This window comes from Semicossyphus pulcher, unplaced genomic scaffold (assembly GCF_022749685.1).
Source record: "Semicossyphus pulcher isolate SPU_LCO1_2020_fin unplaced genomic scaffold, fSemPul1.0.p SCAF_6, whole genome shotgun sequence".
NCBI lineage: Eukaryota > Metazoa > Chordata > Actinopteri > Labriformes > Labridae > Semicossyphus > Semicossyphus pulcher.
In genome coordinates this window covers 19,793,471-19,810,339 of record NW_027211737.1, presented here as the reverse complement: position 1 = coordinate 19,810,339, position 16,869 = coordinate 19,793,471, and the positions used below count along the sequence as shown (strand labels likewise).

Sequence of the window (16,869 nt, the reverse complement as noted above, 5' to 3'; positions counted from 1 at the left end):
GCCAAAAAACAAAAGCTACATTCAATTGATCACAGCTGCAATCAATAATGATAAGCATTGTCCGATGTACATTTATCACGTCCCCCACAGTGTTTCGAAATTCCCCGCATCAAGTCTAAGCTCAATCAGCACCTTCAGGGTGGGGACAGCTCCGCTTTTCTCTCAGACACACGTCGTAGTTGAGCTCGTCTGCCAAAAGGAAACCTTCCGATCAGCTCACTTTCTGAGTAGTTTCCCAGTGCGTTGGTCCCATCACGGATGACTCTCTCTCGTTTAAATGCCGTCTATTTTATCGTCCTGTAAAACAACAATACGCGCTGCCATTGTGTTTTCCTTTGAAGTTTTGTGACCTTTACTTTTACTGTTTGTTTTACCGTGGATTTAAGTCAGACTTTCTAGACTTATGCCTGTTACATCCTACGCGTAAAAGGTACACCCGGATGCAACACAAACAGGGCTTAAGTCTAACCGGTGCACAGAGCGTAATTTAAAGTCTGTCCTAACTTTCAGCTCTAGGCTGGACGTAACTTTACACCCAGGCGTACGCCTGGCTGGTGCACTCGGTTCAAGGGCCCTTTTAGAGTTGGAATGAATGTCATTGTAAAAAGGCCTATGAATGTTTTCTTCCATGTTTTTATATGAAAAAGAAAATACATTTTAAAATGTTTATTTATTTAAAATGCTATGTGTCTTAGTCCTGTGACAGTACTGGTCCTATACTGCAGCTTCTGCCATTTAAAGAGCCAGTAGCAGCACCAATAGCAGAGGCTCAGTTATTAATTATCCAGCCAGCCTGACTATAACACCCAGCAGAGCAGCAAACATCAATGCAGTCATTCAAGCAAACACAGTTTTTCATTGTGGAGTGTATCACACTATTGATAATTGCCTACATAAATTGGGGCATGCAAAGACTAAGGTACTTGTCCTATTTAAAGTTTAGATAGATATTAGATATGAATAATGGCGTCCACTTACCCTTCAGTTTTATTTGTTACAAAGTGAAAACTTTTATAAATTAAATCAAATCGTCAACTAATTGCCTGTTTTTTGTTTTGGCTTTGCCGGTTTCAATGTTTTTCTGTTTCAAATTCAAGATATTCCTCTGAGTGTTCAACCAACCAAAACTCTCATTCTGCTCTGCACTCTCATGTGTGTATGTGCAAGTGTGTGTGTGTGTTTCTGTTGGCATGCAGGCTTCTCTTTGCATACAGGTGATAGTGCTCTACCTTGCAGCTTGCTTGTGCCCTCTAGTTAGCGCAGTGAGGATGAAGTGTTTCCTTCCTGGAGGCGACATATTCAGAGTTTCTAGACCTCGGGCTGCCCTGCGGAGGAACGAGTCCAGCAGCAGTTCCTGAAAACAAGCCCCTCCCCCTCGCTCCTGCCGCCCTCATTTATGCCTGTTAAAATTTGTACTCATTAGTCCATGTCCAAGTCGTTTTGATAAATAAGTCAAATGATTTTAATGTGTTCAAATGCACATGCAGTTTGATTAGTGTTCCTGGAATCACAGGCTGGGAAGGTTGTGTAAGAATGTTTTTTTGGTCACTGTTGGCATGGCGATACTCAATCAACAATGTGCAACACCAGAGGGAATCAATTACCCAGAACACTGTGTTCTTGTTCAACAGTACATGTGAAAGTAAAAAATGTTGCCTATTAAAAGTGTCTCACTGCCTTAGCTCACCTTCTTTACACAGGCAGACTTCTTATCAGTGCTCTTCCTCTTTTTCCACGCAGGCCCTTGCCATCCAAACCCCTGCCACAACAGAGGAACCTGCGAGATCAGTGAGACCTACAGGGGCGACACCTTCATCGGTTACGTCTGCAAGTGTCCACCGGGCTTCAGCGGAGTTCACTGCCAACACAGTAAGTCGTTCCTCTACACTTCTAAAATCGTAAAATTAAATCAAACTTTGGTGTCACCTTTTTACACATTCCCATAAGAGATTTTCCAACACAAATAACGACCTTGAGCTGTGAAAAATTGTTGAACAGCGGACAGGAAGTAAATCGCTGCTGAAAGGACGAGTTCAGCAAAATGATAGTGGGTTTGGTGGAGAAAGGAAGTGCTGAAGTTGCTTTCTTTTGTTGAGCATGCTCTTAATAAAGGTTAGTGTGAGACGATTCCTGCTCCAAGATAATTTTTTACATTAGACCAGGAGCATTGTTCCACAACCAGGTACGATTTATGCTCTATCTAAGAATGGACTTTCTCAACTTAAAAGCCTCTAACGCCTTGAATCTGGGTACAAGGTCAATCCTTACGGCGAATGTTAGTGTGTGTTGTTTGACACACAACAGCCGAGCTGTTAGGCAACTGTTCCTGGCAACATGGAGCAGCCGGAGTGAGCTATTTTGACATTTCAAAAGAAAAGTGGACTTACTTTCTCTTTTATAAGGCAGCTTGTTTCACTTTTGAGTCAATGCTCCCAGTAGTTACAAAGTCAATTTCGCAGCCAGCATCAGATGGAGTCAAGGTTTGCTTTTATCAATATAACATGCGGCACCACCAACCAAAAAAGTGCCAGTAAGTTTGAAAAGAAAAGATGTCACAGAGGACGTATGGCCAGCAGAAAAAGAAGAGAACCTTCATACCTGCACATTTATGTCTTCCTTTAAAGCCCCCTGCATTATGTATAGATCCCAGGAATTGGAAATAGCAAGCAGATTGTCCGTAAGTGCTAAATCCTGCAGAATGATATATAGGCCAAGTCCTGTGGCTCCTGTGTGTGTGTGCTTGGCTGAGCATTGCATTAGCCGCGCACAGCACAGTTGTCCTTCATCGCAGGTGTGCTTGTAAGTAATGGATTTAATGTATCATGGTGCAAACTGTGTGGCGAGACGGGGCTTTGTTGGCTTGAAGAGACAAACAGAGAGAGAAAAAGAGATGTTAAGGAATGCTTGGAGGAACTGTTTATATCTGTCTCGTAACTCTGCCACATTTGCAGGGTTAAAGACGACAGCAATTACGGGGTAAAAAGAGAGGCTTTTATTTTGGGGGACTGTCGCCGTCAGTCATGATTTATTTTTTTCCACAATCACCGTCTTTTTTTCCCCCCCTGTTTAATGAAAAGGCACATAACATAAAAGGAAATGGAGCGAGTCGCCATATCAGCGGTATGTCATTGTGTTTGTCTCCAGCCAGAATTGTGAGCAATTGGCTAGCATTCATGTCATAATTCAGTTATTGTTTCCTATTAAGCCCCCAGGGCGGTGGGAAACGGATTCGATATGGGCTGAATACACATTAATGTCTGCCAATTCTCCTCACGGTTCTTACAGCTGAATGGGAGAGAAGTGGGTGAGGCAGAGACAGAAGGAAAGAGAGGAACAATGCTCTATCTGCAGACATTACGAATCGAATCTAACGTCTGGATAATTCCTGCAATTAAATGATAAATTATCGTCCCTTCAGAATAAAAGCTCAGCTGGCTTTGTTATGGCGCGGCGTTGGGTTTTTGACGGATGACAAGCTTTATGAAAAGGATAAATGCTGGAGAAAAGTTGGCTGCGGAATCTGTAGGATACAATAAACAACTCAAAATCAAGAGGCGTTTAAGTGTAGCTCAGAAATGTCTGTTATATTAGTGTCATCTGTGTTATTTTAATGAATATAATCCACTATAATGAGTAGATGTACCCAAACTTTGATGTACAATACGGCATCTGTCAATACTAAAAATCCATTAGTGTTCTCATTAATAATCTCACAGCTGTTGCAACAGAATAGATGTTTGCTGTTGTAATCCTTAAGAGACACGCCTGTCACTCAAGACACTATTTTAAGTTGGATTCAGGATGAAACTGTATTGCAGGATCATCCTTTATCTCATGTCTTATCCACAGTAATCCGCTGTTTTAAATCAGTATCAGCGTTTATATACTGTATATACCGTCTACCATACAGACCTAGCAAAAAAATCCGTCAGCTACCTTTTTACTGTTGCTCTTAGTGTCTCCTCGCTCCGTCAGAGCCAAATCCAATTTCACACCTTTGAACGTTCCCCTAAATACCTGCACTACATATCCCGCCTGTTAGACCAGTTTTATGAAGCACAGCATGGGATGATGTCGCACATGGACAGCTAGTGTAAGTACAAGCTATTTCAGACTACTTTGATAGGCAGGTAGTAGGTAGGTATGTCCTAATGTATGTGTTTTAAAGAGCGCGGCCGTCAGTGAGTCAGCCTGAGGTGTTGATTTTTCTTTATGGAGGGCAGACGTCAAACATTCACAGCTGAAAGTGGTGACAGTGTGAAAACATTGCAGGTGATAAAGTGAAGGTTTGATTTCAGTCAGCCTCTGCATGCAGCGAGATATCTCATCATCTTCTTTTTAGCTCTGTAAATGTTAAACTTCAAAGGTTTCTAATATTAATGTGCTTGTGCTACTTTGAGTATAAATTCTAATATTGTTAGTTGCATTTTTTGAAAAGAGACAAAACCGTTAAATATCATCTTATAACAGTTTCAAATCAGTTTTACAAAGTCTAATTCATGACACAACCCTCAGAAAAACCAGGTTTAACTTCAGATCAGTGTCCCTTCTTATGTTATGAGATCCCTTTTTCTCAGAGGGTCATTCATCTTTGGAACAGCGTGGCTCCGTGTCCCTGAAAGAGCGAGAGCCATGTTATTGGGCAAGTAGCCAAACATCATAATGACCTGTCACGGTGTGAAGATTGGGACTGATTGCCTCAGTCGTCATGAGGGTGCAGATCATTTTGAGGGCAGGCGTCCTCAGTCTATGAAGGGCAAATGAAGTATAAGCTGCCTGTTTTTTTCTGCACAGATATTTTCTGTGATGTCACACCACCGTATACTGTATGTGGCCATCTTTTTTGTTTGAGAGAAAAAGCTAGATTAACCTTTTCTGCAGCTTTCCTTCTTTCAATGTTGGTTTTCATCACATTCCTTAAAGCCCCCCTCCAATGAAAATCAAGTGTTTAACCTTGTAAACATCTCCATGTGGTGTTCTTCATGTGCTACAAGACATATCAGGGACAACATCAGCAGTCATCTCCATGGCTGGGCCTGTCTGCTTTTAAACTGCAGTGTACCGAGGACAGGCTGAACAACACGTTTTCAGATTGGCAGGTTTGAGACGTCACAAACCTAAGGAGCCAATCCCTTTAATGGACGGGGTGACGCTATGCATATCATTATGTGTAACCTATGGCAACCACTTTAGCGATGCGCGAGCCAGCTGTAACCGTCATCGTAATCTCTGCAAATTCACAGAAAATGGTTGTTGTTTTCACGACAGAGGGGGCGGTTAAAATTTGCATAGTGGGCGGGGCCTATGATTAAGGAATTTTTAATGAGGGAGAAGAAGGATTTTTATAAGTAAATTAAACATATTTTGCAGAAAAAACATATCAGGCAAAATTTGACATTTCAAGTTTTCAAACATGACTGGAGCTGGTCTCTAAAGCTCTCACTCACCACGACTGTTTGTGGAAATTGCAGCAAATGACATTGAAAATTACAGACAGTGTCCCTGACTGAATAAGCTGCTTTCTTCAGGCTGGTGTAAATTAATGCGGGAACGTACGCAGAAACTGTTAAAGAAAACAAATTAACAAGGTAATTTAGCAAAATTGTCCTTTGAACGACCGGTCTTCATTTTTAAATCGGTCTCATTCCGTCCTTGCGCATCGTGCATCGCTTTGCGCTGTTTCCATCTCGCTCTTTGATCAATACGCAACTTTACCTTTCTTCCTGCAACACCAGCAGCGCGGGATTGATTGAGGCTAAGTGTAGGATGTGTGAGATTTCTCTCCTTTCTTAAAGCATGGCCCTGTATTTGATCATGTATCGACTGTTTCTATCATGCTGTATTAGCCCTGCTGCCTCCGCAGCTTCTTGCCACGGGATAATCAGCCGCTGTTTATCGCTGTGGCCTGATGTAAAGCCGCGAGGAGCCATTACTGCTAGTCGATGCACCTGGGACAGATCACAGACGCCTTTCATCAGCACATGGGAGAGAAGGAGGCTCCGTGAGGACTCACTCTGTGCTTACTCTTTGGTGGCACGTTTAGGACTGCCTTAGCTGCCTGTGCTATGCTGCTGGTTAGGAAGTATCCATGCATCCATCCCTCTTACTCCTCGTCTTAACATTTTTACTGAGAGCGATGAGTAAGAGGAAGAGAGATCTGACTTATTTTCCACCTTCATCTGTTTGTTGTGCTCAATTTGCTTCAGAAGAGCAAGATAACAGCATAAACAAAAGCACTACAGCCCGAGGCAGCAAGAATGAGTATCAAAGGGACAGTGGTTACGTACATCTTCAGCTGTAACCATTTGACTACAGCAATAGACTCTATTTGTCAGGCAGCGGTCCTACAGTTTCTCCCAGCCCCCTTCTAACCCCCGAAAACATCCACCTCTTCACTCGCCTAGCACACCTCCGATTGGCTACCTGCGCCTCTTCAAGCGAAAACTGACTCGCCCTTCTCAAACCTGCCACCGCCGCACAGGAGGTGACTTTGTAGGGGATCTACAGTATGTCGTGATGGAAAGAGGCAGGAAAGGAAGGAAAGGGAGCTCTTGTTAGACGAGTATCTCCCACTCCAGCAATGGAGGCGGCCGAGAGAGGACAGTGCAGAGAAATTGGGGGGGCTTGTGGTTTTCTGCCCCCTCTCACTGTGATTGAAGTAGTTGTTATCGCCTCCTTTCTGTGAGGCTGCGCTGTTAAAGTCACTCCAGTAAAGTTCACCAAGAAGAAGGAAAATGTCCTTCTCCTTTTCTTAAATGTTAATAGCATCTCCCCGGACCTTTAGAATCCCAAATCCTTTCAGTTAGCGGTAGAAATCTCCACTTTACGAGACGAATTCTTTGCCAAACCTCTAAATCTGCCTGGAGTTTCCACCTCATTAACAACACTAGGACCAAATATTTGGACTAAATGAGTTTTTCGTTGCTCCTTCTCTCCGAAGTTATTCTGTAGAAGAGATAAAAGTTCTACAGCAGAAAATGGACCCTCATTTCAAACAAATTATCCTGCAAATTGCCACTGTGTCCACAAAATCAGCTTTCCATTCTTCTCCGTGGTGAAGCTCCGCAAAGTGCTGCTGCTGTTTCGCTCGTAGCTCCGGGGGAAAGCCGTTCATGTGCAGAACTCCACTAACTGTCTTAGGTCATAGAGCAGTATAGCGGAGTTGTTTAAGGGCGTATTTTTAACTTCGAGTTTGGAGGGGAAAAAAACAAAGTCTGCAGGGCAGGTTTAGCTAACTGGATTAAGATTGATTTAAGCACAACTATATGTAAGTGAAAAAGTTTGTTAAAGGGAAACTTTTCTGTGGCAAACAGGCAGAAGGAGCACTTTGTCCACACAAAGTTAACTTAATTCAGAATAAACAGAGGCATCAGTTTAGTCACGGCGCCTCAGGTCTGTTCTTGTAGGTATAAATCTGTGTCGTCTTAACAGCCCGTGGCTTACAAGAGCCGGGAAGTGTTACTGGAATTATGCTAATCTGCACTCTAGTTTTATTTTTATACGCATAAATTAGCATGAATAATTTGAACCCCACTTTGTTTTCTCAGGAAAACTTTTACCTCTTCTACGATGTAGAACTTGCTCTCCTTTCTCTCATTGATTGTGTTGCTCTAATTCAGAATAAAGGTTTGTAGCAGCAACTATAGCACTGTTTCATTGTCTTTATAGGTTTGCTCAAGAGTCTCTGATGTGTTTTGCTTCAATTGTTAATCTTCCTGCCAGATTTTCCCAAGGTCCTCATTGTATCAGAGCCAAAAAGAGTATCCTACTTTCTATAGTGGCCTCAGAACTTTAGCGAGCGCAGGCGGCCTCAAGGCTCTTCTTACTGGCACATTACAGTGATGTAGAGCTGTGAGGAGGACACAGCCATTTCCAGACACCCTCTTAACATTACATTTACAATCCCACAGCCCACCCACCGCTCTCCGTCTGTGGCTAGAAAGCTGCATTTACAGGAAGAGATGACTAAAGAGAATTCTGGGGGAAGGGTCCGTAGTCGACCAAACGTCCAAAGACGCGACCACAGCCGCACCGCCAAACAGTCAGGCGCAGACGATCAACAACTCATGGAGAGACGGAGTGTGTCTGTGTGCTCTCTTTCTGTCTCGCCGGAGTCTCTGTGGATCACAAAGATGGAAAGATGGAGATGGTTTTGAGCCAGCAGTGCTGTTGTTCTAGCTCACGGCGCATTTGGTCTTTCTTTGTTCGAAGCAGCACGCAACAGCTGAGCACCAATTATGTGCTGGTTCATGATCTGGTCGATAAATCTGGCCTTTGGATGACTTTTAGGTTTTTGATCTGTGTGGAAAGATAGAGATAACAGTCTTAACCACAACTATTCATGATCTGGCAATACTCCCTATCCTATCTATTTACATTTATAGATTATTCTTTTGCAATGGGTCGCAGCCTCTGCTGATGCTCAAGTATGTGTTGTCTTTGGAGTATACTTCAGCTTGTTTTGGAGCACTGTCGTTGGCAGCTTTTCATTTAACAGTTCCTTTATTCAACCCTGTTGATTGACAACACTGTCCATGTCGCATCGCACTGTGTCTCAGAGGGCCTTCATTTGAAGGTGGATGAAAAGATAGTCTGACAGTGATCCTTATGGGAACTGGGCCTTGACCCTGTAGTTGGTCAGTTGCGACACTAGGCTCTATACGCACTTATCAGCTTTTTATTGACATAGATTAAGGTTAGGTGCAAAGAAATAGGACCAAATGCAAGTTACATTGTTATGTCTATGAAGTTTGATATATGTTTGATATTTAAATATATTAAAGGGGGGGTAAAAAGCTAATTTGAAGCTTCATATTTCTCTCTGTGATACCTATAGGAGTAGCTTAGCATAATTAACAGTTTAAAAAAACTCAGTTTTCTCACACTGGTGCTCCGTGCGGGCCCTCATACAGCCTCTGCCTGAAACAACACGTCAGCTCTGTCCCTTAAAGAAACCCCGCCCCTACAAGCCCACTTTCTTCTGATTGGCCAACTCTCCGAAGCCAGCCTAGAAAAAACTGTGTGAAACCTGGCGTTCACAGCAGCCTGCAGACGCCTTGGGATTACTCCAACATACTTTTACCTACAGATTTGAAACTTCACCCACGTTTAGTCTGAACATCCAACATTGTAACATTATACATGTCTTAAAACGTGAAACAGCATAATACCCCCTCTTTAAGAAGAAGCAGCCATAGTTAAGGACCTCTCATTCGATGGATTAAATCTGCTATAAGCATTTATCCACTTAAAATCAGAATAAAGGCAGAAACACTAGACCTGCTTTAAAAAAGGGCAACCTGTAATATAGTTTCCACTATGGTACATTTATATTTCTTGTCAGCTATGTGTTTTTGTCTGCTCTCAGTGCTTCTTTGTATGTCCGTGCACATGCATCCACGAAGCAAAAAGAGAACCGGTCAAAGATCAGTGTTGTTTTTCAAATGTCTATTTTCTCGGGTATCCTTCCGACCCTCTCTCCGTCCCAGGAGGAGCCGACCCCATCTCTCCTCTGTCAGAGGGCACTTTGGATAACAAGCCGGGGAAACAAGCTGGAATCAAGGTGTTTAGGGCCACTGACAGAGATATTTTATTTAGCTTTCTAGATGGAGCCTTTTGGTTGACACCGCACAACTGACCTTTTTTCAAGTTCATTGAATACCGAGCATGGCCTTGGACTTTATTTACCCGTTCTTAGCCCTGATGCTGTTGTGTTAGCCTTGTGCGTGTTATGCTCTGACCTATCATTGATAATATAAATGTGTCACTTTTTCCATATTCCTTCAGTAAGCACTCTGGATTCTGCAAATCCAGCCAAATAAAAACTGCTGTAGAAACATTCTTTGAGTAAGATGACCTTTCTTCTTTGGCAAGGTAATGCTTTGCTAGCAAAATTACAGTTGACAGTTTTTTTTCCCCCCCTCAAAGAAACTTTGCTGTTAATACCAAATATAATGGCACAGAATGCCTTCAGGAAGTTGAAGCTACATAAAATGGTCACAGTGGCAGCTCGAAGTGCAGCCTTGTTAGCAAAACAGAGTCGAGGGAAATGGCAGCGCTGTTAAAAAAAGAAAGATTTTTCGCAGGGGTTTGGGAGAGGTTCTGTTGGAGTGTGTTTCGAATTGACCCTGGACATGTTTGTTTAATATAGTTATTGTTTTCCCTCCTTTTTTTCCTATTCCCCGAGAATCGTTTCCCCTGGTTCATCCTTTCAGGGAACAAGCTGTAACTAGGGCCTAATTGTGTGAAGCCCCCTTGGATACTTGAGCTGTGCTGTCACCTCCCAGCCTCTGCAGTACGCCTGTTGGCAGATGGTCAGAGCATAAATAGAGATACATTTCCAAATCCCAGGTGGTGGAAAAGAGTTAGATTCAGTCCTGCCCGGAGCTTTTGGCTGGCACAGCAAGCCAAAACAGAACACTGATGAATGTTCAGCTTGACTCCACAGGGCTGCATAAATTCAGGATGGTCACTGTGCGGACACATTAGTATCTCTGTTGTTTTACTGCAGTTTAAGGAGGATACTCATGAGAATGTGCAGTTTGAAAACCATAACATAGTATTTGATCGGTGCCTTGCAGGGAGATCTTATATTATTGTTGCACCTCTGATTGAATCATGAATGTGACTCAACATGAGTCACGACCGTGTGAACGACCGTTGTGCGGATGATAGTACACGTTTCACTGAAGCATTCACAGAATCTCCTCCTGTGTTCATTAGACACAGAAAAGGAAAGTTCAGAGAGGGCGTCAGCCAGGAAATGAATTAATGAAATCAGTGTGAAATTACTCTCACTGAAGTATCTTAATATTGCAGCACTATCAATATTAAACTCTGCATATGTCATGCAGAATCTGACCCTCATCAAAACTCTTCTTCTTCTAGTGGATATGATTTTAAATTTGGTCATGATGGAACTTTTTTACTTTGGATTGTTTTATTTAAACTAAACTTATTTGTCATTATGCTTTAGTGTTCGTACCTTTGATATGAGTTCTTTCATTTTGATAGTAAAGGACATTTGTAGCTATGCTAGCACTACGGTGCTATGGAAGGCCATGCTGGTCAGTTTGTCCAGATTGAAATGTCTTCCAACTTTCTAGTAAAGTTTTTACAGACTATGTCATTATCCAAAGAGGATGAGCCTGAGTGAATTTATCACTTTGGCTGCCATGAGGTTGACTTTTTTTTACTTTAACTGTGATATTTCCACAAATTGTGAATGGATTGAAATTTGGTACACATGGTCATGACCCCCAGAGGATGAATTGTCATTAATTTGATGATGCTGTGACATTTAATCAAGCAACCACAAGTCAAAATGTCTTTTTGTCTTATCACTTATACCTGCAAAAGTAACAGCATTTTAAAGTACACTGAGATCTTGATTAGCAAATGTTAGCATGCTAACATGCTAATCTAAACTGGTGATAATAGATTTCATACATGTCTAGGAACCGGTGCTGCAATGAGGTTTAGTTTTTTAGTATTTGTTTTTTGGGTTTAAATGAAATTAAGATTTTCAGTATTGTTACAATCAATTTGTTGTTTGTTGTGTGTATTGGATATTTAAAGTTATAATCTCGAAGAATCTCAGTTTTGTTCTCTTTGGCGGCACCTATGGCAATAAACGGTAATTGCGGGACCACATTTCCCAGATATCCAAACAGTGCTGCATGTGTGACGTCCATGGTTGGCTCCGGTTGTAACTGACGGTTGCTTTCCTTTTCAGACTGTTTGCCTTCATCTGAGCCTCAAATTTGTTTTTTTCTTTGGATTTTCACTTCTGTTTGAAGTTGTATCTGTAGTCATCGACCTTTTCTTTGTTTGTTCAGCCATAGTAGATTACTGTTTACTTGCAACACTTGCGTAGACCGGATAAGCAGCCGCTTAGCTCCGCCTACCCTCTCTGGCAGACCAACCACTGCTGGGTGATGGAAAACACGTCACTAACTGCGCGCTGCTTGTGATTTTTTTCTGCAAATGTCGCCACAGACACCCAGTTCATATTAATACTACATACTGGAAATGAAAAGGCTTTCATCAGTGGGCCATAGGCTCAATCACCATTGTGTTACCTGATTTGGCGATTGTGAATAAATAGACATTTATTGAAATGAAAATCTTTGAGATAATTACCTTCTGTACATCTTCTGTTTCCTTATTTTCCCCCACTTCAACTAATGTTTGCTCTTAGCCAGCTACCTCCCTCACTCTCTATCTGACCATTCAAGTGCCTCATAAACAGTCTAGTAAGTATACCGCCGTGATGTTAAGGAGCTTGTGGATCACAATGTCGTACCGGGCTGTATCAGTATTCCCCTCACACACCTGCCGCAGAGACTCCATCTGTAAGCTTAAAATGACACTTAAGGCTTTCCTCCGAGTGTCATTCTGTCTGCGCGCTGAGGGCTTTTCACATTCCGCACACCCCAGCTCTGGAGAAGCCCCCCGGTCTGCATGTCTTTCCAACTGATGAGTGTTTGGCTTCTCAGAACCCCTCTGCAATGCAGCCTAAGATACCTTTTCAAGGGCTGCTGGAGTGCTGCTCTGAATAACGTCTCAGTGGGCTAATCCCACTTCAAAAAGCCAGTCCTTGGAATACACTATTCTTAATCCTGAATTCACAGCTTCATGCATCATCATATCCCTTGAAATGTTACAGCATGTTCCACTGTGGAAACTAACCTGCATTTGAGATGAGACTTGAGAACCAACTGTATAGGAGATCAATAAAATCAATACTTATGCAAAGCCTGTGTGTGTATGACCAAGGCTGAGATGTATCACTGTGAAAACACATTTCAAGGATACATCTCATGATTTAAAATGTCTCTTTCATCTGCTGGTGGGACTTCATCAGACCCCGAAAAGGAATCCTGTGGTGATAGTCACTTCAGTGGCGTGGGTAAGACAAGGGGAGATTGACAGGTCAGATTGACAGTGGAGACAGGCGCTTCCATGTTCCATCTCCCATCTCTGACTCAACTCGGAGAGACAGGGCTTGTCTTGGCCTTGTGTAGTGTGGACTAGACACATTTCACTGCACCAGGACCTGTCAAAGGCAAAATCCAAGGCTGATCGCCTGTATACAAAGATGCAGCTCCGAGGACGTGTCAGCACTTCTTGAAGAACGGCTGCACCATAGAAAAATCACGGCTGGAATCCACACAGGCAAGCAATAATCCGTTCAGCATAGATACAGTAATGTATGTGCAACGTGTGTGTATGCATCTACAGGAAAGAATGAGAAACATGCACGCCGAGATGAGATAAGATACGACATGGGATGAAATGCAGGTGGAAAAACATTGCACGTATCTCAATTTTACCAATAATAAACCCCTTACTCTGTACATGCAAACTACTGAGGTGTTTCTCCGGCTGAGACGGGAGCAGGTGGCTCTTTTATCTCCACCTCTGTCACATCAAAACGGACAAAAATGAGTGTGGAACGGTTATATTCACTAAATAAATAAATAACGCTCAGGGTTGCATTACAGGAAAGACGTGGGCACTAATCACTGTGGATGGAAGGACAGGACAGCCCAGGGTATGCTGTTTTTTTATCAGGACTGTAGCTCTATTATAGGCTGAACATGTGTTGTTCCCATGGTGTTACACAGCATGTTTATGCGTATAACATGGCATGTGCAGCAGAAGATTGTGGCCATGCAATTTCCATGACATTTCTAAGCAATCGTATACAGTATAATGTTCTTCCTTATTAGATATGGTGGCCACTGAATGACAATGAGCATAAACGTAGTGTCGTATATTAAGTCCTTAAGTTGAACACTATATAAATATATTAAATATTCTCGTAAATTTCTTTCCTCATAACTTCCCTAATAAAGTGCTCAATCAGATAGCTCATAGGCCACATTCCTCCTGCTCAGAGCAGCATCCGAGCAATGTAAATCATCGGCTGTGTGTTTTTCATTCCTCCCCTGATGAATTCATTCTGTGTGCCCGCAGATTGCAATCTCGTTTCAGTATCAAATCCAACATCTGCGGTACCACCATGAATCACAGAGCATCAGCAGCAGCCTCTCTCAGGGGGAAGTACGAGTGCTCAAGGTCAAGGGTTAATTATGTGGCAGGCATAAACAACCGGTTGTCCTCTTCATAGCTGTCGATCACTGACCGTAGAGGTCAAAGGGATGCTTCTTGTCTGGATAGAAAGGTCAGGAGGATCAACATGCTCGGCGAACATGTGCGGGTTCATTGGCTCTTGAAAACACAGTGAAACAGAGAAAACAGTGCAAAGGAACTAAACTGAGATGTAACACGATGAGACAAAATTTTGACCAACCTCCAATTGCGTGGCTTAAAAATATCTTGGCAAAAGGAGAAGGAGGCTTTACTCAGTTTCATCTCACTGTAATTGAATGGGTTTAAGTGAGATGTTGGGCCAATTCTGCTGGGACGTTACCTTTCATTTTGCTAATTAAGTTTGAGGGGTTTACAAGTGTGAGGGGATTACTAGCTATTAGCAGGCGTTTATTTCAAATGTGTGATTTATTATGCTTGGTGCATGTTTTAAGCTTTCTTTCTGCATGTACATTTACATCCAACTGAAATTAAAGTTCTTGTTTTTGTCTTGTAAATAAGCTCTGTTAATTACATATCCCCCATTCTCAACTGAGGAAAACAACTAATACAGTATATGGAGAATAGCATACATGCTAGCCAAACAGCAGCTTGTACACAGACCAAAAAGAGCAAATAAACTGTGACTGGCAGCAAACATTAGCCTTTTAGCTTTAATGTCCCTTTCTTATCTGCAACTGTGGGCGCATCTTGAACCTTAGCTTGTTGAAATAGCTAGTGAACAAACATCCACGTAGGAAAGGGTGCGCTAACGTCATTTTCAAGCTAGCTACTAGCTTATCTGCACTAGCAGTTTGAACAGCATAAAAACGTGTCACAAATGTCAAAAAAGGTGTGTTTAAATGCTAAACAGTGTTGTTCTTTCATGTTACATTTAGCATTACATTATCTGTATCTCCCCCCTTTGTTTTTAAGCCACAGTTATCAGAAACAGTGTGCTAAATGTGTCTTGTTGCCCCTGCTGGAGCTCAAACACATCAGAATCTTAAAGAAGTGACATTTCCGAACATGTTTTCAAGGACATTGTTGAACACGTTTTCTGACTGCAAAAGTGATCTGTTTTCTTACTTCTGGTGGTGTCACTTCTCTAACCTCTCATTTGAAGTGTCTCCGAACACCAATTACTGGACAATTATTTACACTCAGACAAGCACAAAGGGTTTAATACACTTGATGGAATTTCATCATTTTTTGGCCTCGCCTTTATGGCACATTTACGTCTTCAGCGACTCTCCTTTGTGCAAGATTTGACACAATAGCTTTCCTGTTGAATGAACTGGAAAGCGGAGTCATCTGGCTGTGTGTTTTTGCGGCTGTAGTAGCAGGTGCATGCGCTGCAGAGGTCAGTGCTGCTCAGCGGAGAGGGCACAGGTGACCCCCCCCAATGCAGGCCTCTTCCTGCTCTCTGGACGCAAAGCACAGCCAATTTAATGCTCTCAACCGGCGTTAGTTCCTGACACATAGCACTATTCATTGCTCTCATTATTGTCCGACTGAGGCACTTTTTAAGGGCAAAAGAGGAGCAAACCAAGTAAGCGAGAAATTGCAGCGGACCGATGAGAGGATAGTGAGAGTCTGGCAGAAATATATGCAGGGTGTAGAGCTTAACTTTTAGTCTCTCAGGGGGTTAGGGATGAAATGCTAATGATGGTAACATAAAATCTGTGGTATTTAATTACTTTAATTCATCTTAATTTAAATGAGGGACAAACACTAAATTGGCGTGTTTCACATTTTGTCTTCCAATCTACTGTATGTACCGTTGGCAGACGATATGATACATTAAAATCCAGTGTTGTGCCACTAAATACACTCTCAGTGGAATCTCTTTCATTCTGGCCCAGTTTCAACAACAACTGAACATTATAAGCTTCACTTAAATAATGTTATTGGAGAGCCAGAGTGGTGAATTGCATTAAATTTTACGCCTGCTAGTTTTATTGTCTCCTTTCACTGTAGAAATCTTTACTCAAACTGGCTTGTTAAATCGTTATAACCAAGAGAGTGCCATTACCACTACCCTGAATGCTGCTAAATGTTGGCTATTTATATATTTTTAAAGCAGATTTTGACTGATATTCATGAGGGACACCCCTTCAGATGGATGCCTGTCACTGTGTTAAAGAAGTTGTGTACACTTTATTTACCTGATCACTGAGCTATCACATCATCCCCTCCTCTCTTTCTCTCACAGTTTCCGTCTCTCCCATCCTCTCAGCGCCTTCCCTCGCCTCTCCTCTCTACTTTTTATCGGGTGGATTAACTGCATTCCCTGAAGTAATCCCCTTTCTCCCACCTGATTTACTGGCAATACACCGCTTTTAAGTCTCACTTTCCCTGCGCTGATCTCCCAGGGGCTGATGGCCTCTCATAAAAGAGAAGCAAATTGTAAGACGGGCTGGCTGTGTTTTCCTCTTTCAGTGCTATGTCGCGCTCCAGGCTTTTTTTAGTGGCCGGCCCACTTGGCTCAACCTTTGTATTTGAACTTACATGGTACTGCTGGCAACAATGCAGGATATGAGCTTAAAGGGTAACAACAGCATCACTTATCTAAGTGGCGTAATAACCGTGGTGAAATAACCCTGGATTGTGCTTTATAAAGTATGGGAGGAACTTTTAAAGGGCCAGTTTTCAACCTCAGTGATATCAGGCTATTATGGGGAGCTAATGCCATTATGGTAGAAAAAAATTCGCTCTGTGCCTTTGGAGGATCCGCTTCTCCAATGGGCCCTGGAAAACCTCCACCAGACGACA

The 16,869-nt window shown here is 42.4% G+C and overlaps 1 protein-coding gene across 2 annotated transcripts in view; it reads left to right on the top strand.

The window, feature by feature from the left end:
* The window catches only part of edil3a (EGF-like repeats and discoidin I-like domains 3a), a 116,684-nt gene that overhangs the window by 43,062 nt on the left and 56,753 nt on the right, over positions 1-16,869 (top strand). For both annotated transcript variants that reach the window (XM_069683163.1, XM_069683162.1), the window contains exon 3: positions 1,741-1,869. In XM_069683163.1, coding sequence (XP_069539264.1) covers positions 1,741-1,869 — 129 coding nt within the window. The remainder of the gene's footprint in view (positions 1-1,740; positions 1,870-16,869) is intronic.